The sequence below is a fragment of the Lissotriton helveticus genome, chromosome 8, assembly GCF_964261635.1.
Source record: "Lissotriton helveticus chromosome 8, aLisHel1.1, whole genome shotgun sequence".
Classification (NCBI taxonomy): Eukaryota; Metazoa; Chordata; class Amphibia; order Caudata; family Salamandridae; genus Lissotriton; species Lissotriton helveticus.
Window position 1 is genome coordinate 842,099,003 of NC_136069.1, and position 12,797 is coordinate 842,111,799.

The window sequence follows — 12,797 nt, forward strand, 5'->3', positions numbered from 1 at the left end:
TTTCTTTCAGGCTCCATTGACTTCAACGCGAGAACCCGACGCACTTTGACACCTATGCACCAGCAGCCTGTGGGTGAGGTAACAAGAGCACTTCGGTGCTCCAGGGTAGTTTAACTGTCCTAGTGTCCAGTTCCACAGTCGTTTTAGTCCTACCTAGTCAGGATTGTCCGTACTCACCTTTTACTTGAACTGTACTGTCCATAGACGTTGTTACGAATCTCGCGTGTGAGTTCACACTCTGCACACGCGTTCCGTGGGCCTCCTATTACTTACCTAGAGTTAGTATAGCGTGGTCCCAATGATCCTACAGCCTCTGGACAGCTCCATTCTTCCTATCGACTTTCACATTCCACTTACTTAGTATATGGTTTGTCGTGCCCCTAGGGCACCATTGTAATTCTGTGCAACTTATCGTATTTTTCAGAAGAGATTGTCATGTGCTTAGCCCTCTGACCTCATAAAGAGTTCAGAGGTGTTTGTTATTAATAAATATATTGTTTATTTTCATAACAACCTGTGTGGTGTCCTTTCATCTGGTATTCAAGGGGTTATATTGTGGTAAAACAGCTGGCTTCACATGCCAAAAGAGTTTAGCCTAAGACTGCTTTGTCCATGCTACCATTAGGATAGCTGGTCTATAAGGTTGACTTACAACCAATCACCATAAGGGTTGTTTGGACTGATACAAGGTGATCACTAGAACTAGTGAGCATCATATATCAGGCCAACTTCTCACAGTGGCCTACTGTGAACTGCAGGTAATGCCGGTGGGCCGGCAGGACGAGGATGTGGAAATACGCGTCCTGCAAGTCCAACGCTACCATCCAGTCTTCTGGGTCCAGGGCAGCTAGGACCTGAGCCAAAGTCAGCATCTTGAACTTCTCCTTCCGGAGGAAGCCGTTTATGCTCTTTAGATCCAAGATAGGGCGTAGGCCCCTTTTGCCCTTCTTGGGTATCAGAAAGTAGTGGGAATAGCAACCACGTCCTACTTCTGGCCAAGGAACGCGCTCGACAGCCCCCTTGCACTGTTGTTGCAATCGCCCTGCCTAACGAGTCCGTGCTATCCAGTGCACACCGAATAGAATATCGTGCTGCATCCCTTCCCTCCGCAAGGGCTTGGGTAAACTTTGCCTGGACCTCCGCCGGGCACTGCAGCAGCACTTCCGCAACCGTATCCCACAAAGAGTGGGAGTAACAGCCCAAAAGGCAGGCGGTGTTGACAGACCGCAACCCAAACTCAGTGAGGAGAACAGCTTCTTACCGAACTGGTCGTACCTTTTGGATTCCCGATCCGGAGGGGCAGTCGGGAATGCGGTCTGGGAAGTTGAGGCCTGGATTACCAGGCTCTCAGGGTTGGGGTGAACAGATGGGAAACTGGGGTCGCCCGGAGCCGGGCAGTGGCGTCAGGCCATGTTCCGATCTACAGGGAGGCCTGTAGAGGGCTTGGACCAGGTGCCCAACAGAACGTCAGTGAGGGCTTCGTTGAACGGCAGGAGAGGCTCCGAGGAGCCTGCCTGCGGTTTGAGCACCTCAGTGAGGAGGTTAGTCCTCTCGGCCGCGACTGGGAGCTCAAGAACCAAGGCCTTGGCTGCCCTAGTCAACATCGCGCTGTAAGCAGCCCCCTCCTCCGTAGCCACAGTAGGAGGGGAGACAAAACCAGTGTTGGGCGAAGTGTCCAGACCACTGGCCTCCCCCAGTTCGTCTGCCCAGTCCGCGCTCAACTGGCACTGCAGTGCCAGAGGGTCCTCAGACCCCTCCCAATCCCCCTCGTCATCCATCTCCTAAAGGTCAGGAAGAAATGATGGAGCCGGGTCGTCAGTGAAGGGCTCACCGATCGGCGTTGAAGACGGCGCCGGACGGCGCCGGTCCGACGCCGGATTTGGACTGGGGTGGGGATCGGGGACGATCGCCCGAGGACGGCGCCGGGGACGACACCCTTGGTGACGACGTTGGCGGAGGGGTCGTAAGGTCGACCAGCGTTGTCACGGATTCAGGCCTGGATCCTGAGAAACCCTGCGGCGTCGGGACCGAAGCCGTCGACGGCGCCGGGCCGAAGCACTCGACGGCACCGGGGCCGAAGCCACCGGCCCACTTGGGCTCCCAGACGGGTCCGCGGGGCCTGAGGGCACCTCGGCGGGACCCGAGGGAAGTGCGACCTCATGGCCGTGAGGAAGGCGCTGATCTCCTCCGGCGTCGCGTTCAGCCCAGGCACCGGCGGGTGTGGAGCTGGACGCGGCGCTTGCTGCTCCGACAGGGCCGTGTGGGCGGTGTCGCCCAAACCCCCGGCCGCGTCGCGCGAGAGTCAGGGGGAGTCAGAAGAGCGATGTCGCTTCTTCGACTTCTTGTGCCTCGACTTACCTGAGGACTTGGAGCCCGACGAGTGGTGTCGACTCGCCGAGCTGTGATGACTGTGGCCCCGCAACCGGTCCCTCGACCTCCTCCTGGACGGGGACCTCGAACGGCACGGAGCCGACTGCTGGATCTCTAGGCGCTTACGGGACCGCTCCTGCCTAGCCTTCAACGTCAAGGCCCGGCAGTCGGGACACGACTTGTGGTCGGCCCGAGGCAATAAAGGCACCGACGGTGGGGGTCGGTAACCGACATCAGTCGGTTACAGTCGTCGCAGGGTTTGAACCCGGGTATCCCTATCGGCACCGGAGTCGAGAATCGACACAAGAAGATCCAAAATAGATTGAAAAAGTTAGTCGAAAAGTGACTATGAGTACTGCTTTTCCCGGATCTGCGCTTGCTGGCGCAGAAAAAATAACTGACATCTACCGACGCGCAGGGGTACTGCTACGCAAAACTTTCCGGATCCAGTCTGACGCCTGGGGATATTCTAAGGTAAGGAATCCAACACTAACTACTGTTTCTTACAGATATATCGTTACCGAAGGTAAGTAACTTGTTCTTTAGGGGCAAAATAATGTTCAAATATGGGAGTGGTGGTACTAGATCCCCCTCCCCACCCTGGGTGGTGTAGTGGGTTGGGGGGGGGGGGGGGGCGATTACGCAATGTCAAGAAGTATTTCCAACCACTTATGTATATTTCTAAATTTATGCATAGTATTGAGTAGTGTGTGTGTGTAATAAATGTACTCTTCCTTTTTTGTAAAGAAGGTACAGACTTTACAATCAATTATTGAGTGTTATTTCTGCGTACCTGTAAATGGCGATTACTAGCCCACACCACCTCCCTTGAGTAAGCCCTAGACTACAAAGGTGTGTTTGGTTCCCAGTGAAGGACAAATATAGACATATTGTTTGTGCCGGCCTCACAAATAATACCTCGTTTTCCAACACACCATAATCAACTCAATCCTACTATGTCTACAAAAAGATTTCAAATGAGTCGTAAAGTACAGTAAAAAACTTTCTTTTTCAGTGGGAGCACACAACTTCTGAGAAATCAAATGCTTTGTGGAACAATATCAACATGAGGATGGAGCTAAATTGACTCTCTCAGTGGTGCTACTTAAATCTCTTATTTTATTGGTAACCTAAGATCTGGCGAAAACTCCAATGTCAAACAAGATATAAAAGAGTCCCCTTAAAGTAGTAATGGAAGGATAGAACTCATCCAATCAGAACACTGTGAAACCGAAGTGCACCTGATTTTGGGACAAACGCATTAATAGGGAGGCATGCTATTGAATGAAGAGCAGAGACCTAAGATAGACCAGAAAGCCATCCACTCATGGGCAAGAGGCAGACCCAAGCCACCTTTAGTTAGATGGAATGTATTGGAAACAATACCTCTCTAACAGATAGCTCTCTTGCGTAGATCTAAAAACATTTCTTTGACCACATTATATTGCACTTCTCCAGTGGCAGTATATTGAATGTTATTTAAACTTAAAACGTCCACCAAAAGTGCACTGTTTAAAAAACTCAGTGTAACTAATACTTTATCCTTTGACTTTTGAGCAAGACAATTTTGCTTTCTTTCTGAAGTGCGACCGATCCAGTCATCTGCTACCAGCCCTGCAATTTCAATCCATGAAATGGGCCACACAGGAGCGACCAAGACAGAGAGAAGCGGCATAAGCAGACTGAGGAGTGAGATGAAACAGGTAAGGCACCACCTGCTGCTCGGTGACCATCTTTAATCACAAATCTTTTCTTCTAGCATTGTTTCATATTAGATGTATGCTGATTAAACCAGTGCGGCAATTCTCAAACATGTTTTAAGATCCTCGTAAAGGATTTAATTGAGATATACGACTTTTATTGATGCACCAAAGCCTGAGGCATACCTTTGAACCTATACTTGCACATTCACTAGAGTGTGGAAAATTGGCATGTGCAGGGTTACAGTAAACGTATAATCCTATTTTTAGTTATTGAATATATTTTCCTTGTGAGGACTTTGATTTCTTTTTATAACCCCTTTAAATGCATTAGTGAATTCTTTCTTTCTCAAAGTCTTCAGCACCTGTTCACCTATTCTGTGGTGGCATCAATGTAGGAGTGCAAGCAAATGTGGACAGGGCTTGTGAGCATTTTTGTGTTTTAACAAAGTTCTGATTTGATTGGTGGTAACTCCATTTGCATTGCCCTCTCCCTTTCCCACTTCCTTGATTGTCTCCTACAAACACCCACTTCCCCAGTCCTTAATGTTTCAAATGTGATTTCCAAAGTCATTTTGTGACATCTGCTCCCATCACAATCTGCATCATGGGTTTGTATATCAGGTCAAGTGATTTAAATTTTTTAATGTTTAACTTGTTTTGGTTTTGTCCTATACCGGGCCCAAGGTCCTCTGTTGAAAAACTAGAATTCACATCCTGCAAATAATTACATTTAGACTTCATTTAACTACATTTACTTTTTCCTCTTTAACTAAACACACTACGCCCTTTTCTGTTTCTAACCCTTGACTTTAAATTTTAGCATGGTTTTTTCTACAAACGTATGGGCTACATACCAGGGAAGGCAACCAAAGCACACATCGCTTGAACGCGGGGCTAGCAGGATTCCTGATTAGATCTAAGTTTAGGTTCTCTGGAGTGGCAAATTATGACTTGAAGGTATTTACGTAAATGCCTCATTACTCTCATGTTGCATGACCCAGTTATAGGCCCCATGTCAATCCTATCATTCTCTGCTTTGTTTGTTGTGGGCCTTCTTTGGTTCGGCTGGGAAAGCATTTAGTTGAACAAGAGATCCCTATAATCTCTTTTAGCCAACCTCCAACTGCTGGGAGAAAGACTGTCTGGCTCACGCCACTCCCAGGGCAACATTCTCTCTAGGGGGTTTTGCGTGTTGCTGCCCCCTATGATAATCAATCAATCATATAATTTGTAAAGCGCACTACTCACCCGTGAGGCTCTCAAGGCGCTGGGGTGGGGAATGCTGCTACTGCTCGAAAAGCCAGGTGTTGAGGAGTTTTCTGAAGGTCAGCAGGTCTTGGATCTGCCGTAGGTGGATGGGGAGGGTGTTCCAGGTCTTGGCGGCGAGATGGGAGAATGATCTGCCACCGGAGGTCGCTCTTCGGAAGCGGGGGACTGTGGTGAGGGCGAGGTCGGCGGACCGGAGCTGGCGGGTGGGGGTTGTAGAAGCGGAGTCGTCTGTTGAGGTACGTTGGTCCGGTGTTGTGGAGTGCCTTGTGTGCGTGGGTGAGGAGCTTGAAGGTTATCCTCTTGTTGACCGGGAGCCAGTGCAGGTCTCTCAGGTGGGGTGTGATGTGGCTGCGGCGAGGGATGTCGAGGATCAGGCGTGCAGAGGCGTTCTGGATGCGTTGGAGCCGTCTCAGGGGTTTGGCCGAGGCTCTTGCGTAGAGTACGACCTGCTGCTGACGAGGGCCTTGGTTACCGTTCTTCTCGTTTCAGTGGGGATCCACTTGTAGATCCTGCGGAGCATGCGGAGGGTGTTGAAGCAGGAGGAGGAGATGGTATTGACCTGTTTAGTCATGGAGAGGGTGGATTCGAGAATGACCCCTAGGTTGCGTGCGTGGTTAGTGGGTGTTGGAGCGGTTCCCAGTGCGGGTGGCCACCAGGAGTCGTCCCAGGCCAAAAGGGTGGATCCGAAGATGAGGACAACGTTTTGTCCGAGTTCAGCTTCAGTCGGCTGTTCCTCATCCATTCAGCGACGGCCTTCATTCCTTCGTGAAGGTTGGTTTTGGCGGTGTGGGGGTCCTTGGTGAGGGAGAGGATCAGCTGGGTGTCATCGGCGTAGGAGATGATGTTGAGGTCGTGCCGATGGGCGACGTGGGCGAGGGGTGCCATGTAGATGTTAAACAGAGTTGGGCTGAGGGATAAGCCCTGGGGTACGCCACAGATGATCTCGGTGGCTTCGGAGCGGAAAGGGGGAAGGTGGACGCTCTGTGTTCTGCTGGAGAGGAAGAAGGTGGTCCAGTCCAGGGCCTTCTCTTGGATCCCGGCGTTGTGGAGGCGTGTTCGTTGTGGGTGGTGGCAGACCGTGTCGTAGGCGGCTGACAGGTCCAGGAAGATGAGGGTTACCTTTTCTCCATTATCCAGCAGGGACTTGATGACATCGTTGGCGGCGATGAGGGCAGTCTCGGTGCTGTGGTTGCTGCAGAACCCGGACTGGGAAGGGTCCAGGATGTTGTTCTCCTAAAGGTAGCGGGTCAGTTGTTCGTTGACGGTCTTCTCGATGACCTTTGCCATGAGCAGGGAGATGGTCCGGAAGTTCTTGAGGTCCCTGGGGTCCGCCTTGGGTTTCTTGAGTAAGGCGTTGATCTCGGCGTGCTTCCAGCTCTCCGGAAAGGCTTCTGTTTCGAAGGAGGTGTTGTTGACTTTCCGGAGATGGGGTGCGATCGATGTGCTGGCTTTGTTGAAGATGTGGTGTGGGCATGGGTCTGACGGAGATCCGGAGTGGATGGTGTTCATGATATTGATGGTGTCGTCATCGTTAATGTTGGTGGGCCAGAGTTCCCCAGAGGTGACAACTGCTTTGTTCTAAACTGTTCTAACCTTGACAGTGTGATTCTGTTCTACAGACACAGGCTGTGTATTATTAGTGTTTTGGTCCAGAAATATTTCTCAAAGTAAATACATTTTTGTTTAAGGCATCATCACTGAGCTAGTATAGATCACTATGACATTGATCCTAAGCTTACAATGTATCAGTCTGTATCCATCATCGTCCAGTATATTAAAAAGACTTCCCACTGCAAACTATCTATTCAATTCAACAGATCAACAGTCACTCAAACCAGTACATATGCGACACAGAAAGTACAATACAATCCACTATAGCTTCTGATTACATTATTATTTGTTTTTTTGTCCTCACATATTACATTAAAGATTCATTCGACTTTTTATATATCTTATGCAAACAATGAAGGACACAATATTATCAGGTCAATACAGTTGGGTCGTACTAGGGAGAAGCGTGCTAATACAATATATAAAAAAACTGAATTCAATATTTCAGCCAACCCAGGCATATACGCCTTCCTTCATAATCATCCAATTAACATTCATAAATTGTGTCACATCAATAAAAATGAGAATTGAAATGGCTCTTCAAAACAGCGTCTGTGTAATATATATTGTTCCGTATCATATCGTAGTCAGAACTCCATATTTTAACTTATCAAATCCTATAAAGGATCTTGTGTCAACATGCCACAAACCTTTCTTGTATTTTGATACCACTAACATGTCTTGTATTATACTACAATTTTAACACTGTGACCATTTCTGTATATATCCAGTGAATTGTGTGGCCTTTGCATGAAAATCGTCGCCCAGTTCCTTTTTACGTATCAGTTCAGAAGCGAGACAGAGTGCTGTTTGTTTAGCAATGATTTCAGAGGGCAGAATGAGACAGACGACAATATCACATACTGAAGATGAAGACAACAGTACTGATGAGAAGGGCTGGGCATTTAAAGATTCTGGTCTAAAGCAGTCATTGAAGATATGGAGGTCCAGTCTGAAAAAGAACGTTTTGGTGAAAATTGTTTGGTCTGGGTCCCTTCAATGTCATTTTGTAACATTATACTATGGAACATATCCCTTTACATTTTTTCCAAATCGTCAAAGAATAATGGTTCTAAATAATATGTATGTAATATATGCCCCTATGCCTACTAGTCAGATGATTGTGCAATAAGCTCTTTGTTTAAACCTAAAGAATTGAAAAATAGGAACAAGGGGGGATAAAGGGATTCCCTTCTAAGATAGCGGTTGCATGTTTATTTAAAGGTTTTATATAGCGCTGGCTAGACCCAGAGGTATCAAAGCGCTTTACATAAGTATCGGACATTAATTGCAGGTTACATCTTTACAAAGGTTACACAGTTTTTAGAGCATGGCAACATAGTGACAAGTAAGGTTGAGGAGACAAACAAAAAGGAACATATAGGTAAGGGAAAAAGCAGGCAAGGGGAGATATTCCGGGGAGGAGGGTAGGAGCAGGGGAAGTAAACAGAGAATGGAGGAGGGAAAGAGGAGGGGAGGGTTAGAGACACGGCATGGCAAGAGGAGGGGAGGGTGACGGGGACACAAACAGGTAGACAAGTCGAAGCTGCGCCCAAAGTCCAGTAAGCTGTGATCCCAGGGGGAGTGGTATCATTTCCCCATATCTGTTGCGAGAGGCTCCCTAAGCGCAGTGGACTCTCTCAGAGGGGTCTCTGGCTCTACTCTCCGGTAATTCTGCATTTATCCTGATCAAAAATGATTTCAGATCTACTGACGGACATCCTGCCTCCATTTACATTGAGGGCCACTTACCTAGGGACCCTTCTTGGATATGAGGTTGACTACTCATGCTCCCATCAATGGGTCGATGCGTCAGTCACCAGGGAGCGGGCAGCTGCTTGATGTCTGTGAGCATGAAGCTAGGTTGGAGAACATGAAGTCCACTGGAAAGAGCCAATGATGGGTTAAAGACATGAGCCTAATCACACTAGTGGTCTGTGGTGCCGGGAGAGATACAGGATGGTATATCCTTTTGGTGTGCGTAGCTAGTGCAGGGGGTCTCAAGTTGGCAGTACTGTGGTAATTATTTACCTTGGACTGCACAAGGACTCTGCCACTAGCATTGTTCCAATACTGGCCTTGGTGCCCCTTCTACCCTCTGCTGAAAGGTTGTGTTGTGGTGGGAAGAGAGTGTGCTGGGGCTGCAGTACACACCTAAATACCCTGTGAATTATCTTAATCTGAGACTTTCCTGACTGTTGTTAAGTAATACGCACTAGATATTGGGGCAGGGGCCGTTGGTGTGGGGCAGTGCTTAATTTGTGAAAAGATAAGTGCTAGGGCTCTCGTCAGGAAGCCACTGCAGCCTTCACCACACATTGCTCCTGCCATGCCCCAGTGATAGTAACAACAAAATTACTAACCATCACACTCCTACAAGTGTGATAATTCTGACCATTTCAGTCCCCCGAAGCTATTAGAATGGCTTGAGTGGCAGGTATTAGTCATTTTGAGTGTATATTGAATTAATAATTAACTTGTTGTGGTCATCTCTAAATTAGCCAGAGAGCGCCACCTTGTGGCAGATTGTCACAAGCGCCGGTGTTGACAATTAAGTGCTGGTGCCGAGCATCAGAAACCATCGGCTCAAATTAAGCACTGGTTTGGGGTGGCTACCTTTTGGCTGCCTGCTGGGCCTTGGCCTAGAGTGAGACTGTTGTTAGAATTTGGGTGGGGACCAAGGACGGCACACAGGTTTGCTTCCTGGGTTGTGTGCAGCCAATGAATGTCGCAGTCTTTCCAAGCATAATTGGTGGGTTTGTGTGCAAGGAACTTGGGAGTAGAAAATGTGTCCCCATCCCCTCCCCTTTTGTAACATTTCGTCTGAGTTGTTCCTGGGTCCGATAATTGATGGCTAGCTTGTCAGCACTTTACGGATCTAGAAAGACGATGGTAGTCACTGGGACTTTATTGTCGCTGGATTCAAGCTAGCCTGGCTGATGAGGGGTGATACCTCGAAACTGGTACCAGGGTGCTTATTTCCTATCCGGGGAGGACATGGACTGGCAGTTGGGGCCAGACCGTTCTCTTGGGGAGCAGGGTTAAATCTGTTTTGCATATGGCTGGAATTAAAATGATGGAATGGCGGGCAAAAAAATGATGGATGTAGGACCGGATCTCTGTACTAGCGGTGAATGTTTGACATTGTTTAGCATTCCGTCCATCAATTGTTCTTTTTGCATTTGTCACCCAAGTGGGACTGGTATGCCCAGACATGGGTCCCGTGCTCATCATGCCACTGAATTCAAGCTAGCCTGTCTGATGAGGGGTGATACACCAAAACCAGTCCCAGGATGCTTAATACCGGTCCAGCGAGGACCTGGCCTGGCAGTTCGGGCTGAGGGTTTAGACTGATTTGCATATTGCTGGGTTTAAACTAGAATGGCATGGTGGACAAAAAAAGATGAATGTAGACCCAGATCTCTGTACTGGGGGTGAATGTTTGACTTTGTTCAGCATTCCGCCCTCCAATTGTTCTTTTTGCATTTGTCAACCGAGTGAGGCAGGTATGCCCTGACGTGAGCTCTCATGCTCACCATGCCACTGGATCCAAGCTAGCCTGGCTGATGAGGGGTGATGTACAAATCCGGTCCCAGGATGCTTGTGTCTGGTCCAGGCAGTACCTGGATTGGCTGTTCAGGCTGGACTGTTCCTATGGGGAGCAAGGTCAAGGCTGATTTGCATATGGCTGGGTTTAAACAAGAATGGCATGGTGGGCAAAAGATTGATGTAGAACCAGATTTCGGTACTGGGGGTGAATCTTTGACATTGTACGGAGTTCCGTCCCTCAGTTGTTCTTTTTGCCTTTGTCACCAGTAGTGGGACTGATATGCCAGGACCTGGGTCCTGTGCTCACCATGCCACTGAATTCAGGATAGCCTGGATAATGTGGAGTGATAAACCAATACCAGTCCCAGGAAGCTTGTTTCTGGGCCAGAGAGGACCTGTCCTGGCAGTTCGGGCTGGACTGTTCCCATGGGTAGCAGGGTTAAGACTGATTTGCATATTGCTGGGTTTAAACAGGAATGGTATGGTGGGCAAAAACAGATAGATGTAGGCCCAGATCTCTGTACTGGGGGTGAATGTTTGACTTTGTTCAGAGTTCCTTCCATCAATTGTTCTTTTTGCATTTGTCACCCCGAGTGGGACGGGTACGCCCAGATGTTCACCATGCCACTGGATTAAATCTAGCCTGGCTGAGGAGGGGTGATACACTGAAACCAGTCCCAGGATGCTTGTTTCCGGTCCAGGGAGGACCTGGCCTGGCAGTTCGGGATGGACTGTTTCCATGGGGAGCAGGGTCAAGACTGATTTGGATAAGGCTGGGTTTAAACTGGAATGGCATGGTGGGCAAAAAAAATGGATGTAGGCCCAGATCTCTGTACTGGGGGTGAATGTTTGACATTGTTCAGCATTCCGTCCATCTATTGTTCTTTTTTCAATCATTCCCCCAAGTGGGGCGGGTATACCCAGACATGGGTCCTGTGCTTACCATGCCACTAGATAAAAGCTAGCCAGGCTGACGAGGGTTGATACCCCAAATCTGGTCACAGGATGCTTGTTTCCGGTGCAGGGAGGACCTGACATGGCAGTTCGGGCTGGGCTCTTCTTGTGGGGAGCAGGATTAAGACTGATTTGCATAAGGCTGGGTTTAAACTGGGATTGCATGGTGGGCAAAAGAAAAGATGGGTTTAGGTCCAGATCTCTGTACTGGGGGTGAATGTTTGACATTGTTCAGCGTTCCGTCCATCAATTGTTCTTTTTGCATTTGACACCCCAAGTGGGACGGTTACTCCCAAATGTGGGTCCGGTGTTCACCATGCCACTGGATTCATGCTATCCTGACTGATACCCCGAAACCGTTCCCAGGATGCTTGGTTCCAGTCCTGGGCGGACTTGATCTGGCAGCTCAAGCTGGACTGTTTCCATGGGGAGCAGGATCAAAACTGATTTGCTTATGGTCGAGTTTAAACTGGAATGGCATGGTGGGCACAAAAAAGATGGGTTTATGACCAGATGTCTGTACTGGGGGTGAATGTTTGACATTGTTCAGCATTCCATCCATCAATTGTTCTTTTTGTAATTGGGTTTACAGGTAGCATTACATGAGAATGCACTTGTAGTGAACTGGCAGCGTTTATGGTAAAGGAACAAACAGTGTTTGTTCTGGAGAGAACTTGCAGTGCTAAATTGTACTGCTGATGAGCAGAGCTCTCTCTGAATTGCTGGTACGTTTTGTTTTCTTGGACTCTACTTGTAGCAGTCAGGCTTGGACAGCTCGGACAGCTCGGCACTGGGACCAGACAGCTACGTAGCACTCAGTAAGATAGCTCTTGCCGCTATTGTTTAGCGTATTTTGTGACATTAAAATGGTCCTGAGCCTAATTGTGGGCCCACTCATCTGACATTGTTTATTTACAAAGGGACTCACCGCAACTGCCTAATCGGCTCGAGCAGTGGAGTTGTGTGAGCACGCAGAGGAGTTGGTTTCTATGCAGCAGCGCCTCAGCTGGAACTTCTGGTCATTTCTGGAGCGCGCCCATCAGGTGTTGGTTTGTAGCAAGTGCGGGCCGTAACTGTGCAATTCGTGCGCTGATCACGCTGCACATGACCTTTTGCCTGGTCATTGCACTGTGCGTAGGCACCATCTTTAAACATGGTATCTTTCATTAATCGGAGAGAGAACTATGTTAGCGGGTACAAAGATATTTTTATTAAATGATCAGTGTGCTGTTCCCCTTACACGTGTGTGATCTTATCTACCAGTTACCCTGACAACTTCATGGAGAAACCAACCAATACTTGAGTGACAAGGTAAAGGAAGGTGGGCGCATTTGATATTGG

The 12,797-nt window shown here is 48.5% G+C and overlaps 1 protein-coding gene across 1 annotated transcript in view; it reads left to right on the forward strand.

The window, feature by feature from the left end:
• The window catches only part of PHKA2 (phosphorylase kinase regulatory subunit alpha 2), a 779,558-nt gene that overhangs the window by 591,504 nt on the left and 175,257 nt on the right, over positions 1-12,797 (forward strand). Inside the window, exon 28 of the mRNA XM_078657648.1 lies at positions 3,955-4,073. Within this exon, the coding sequence (XP_078513774.1) occupies positions 3,955-4,073 (119 nt within the window). The remainder of the gene's footprint in view (positions 1-3,954; positions 4,074-12,797) is intronic.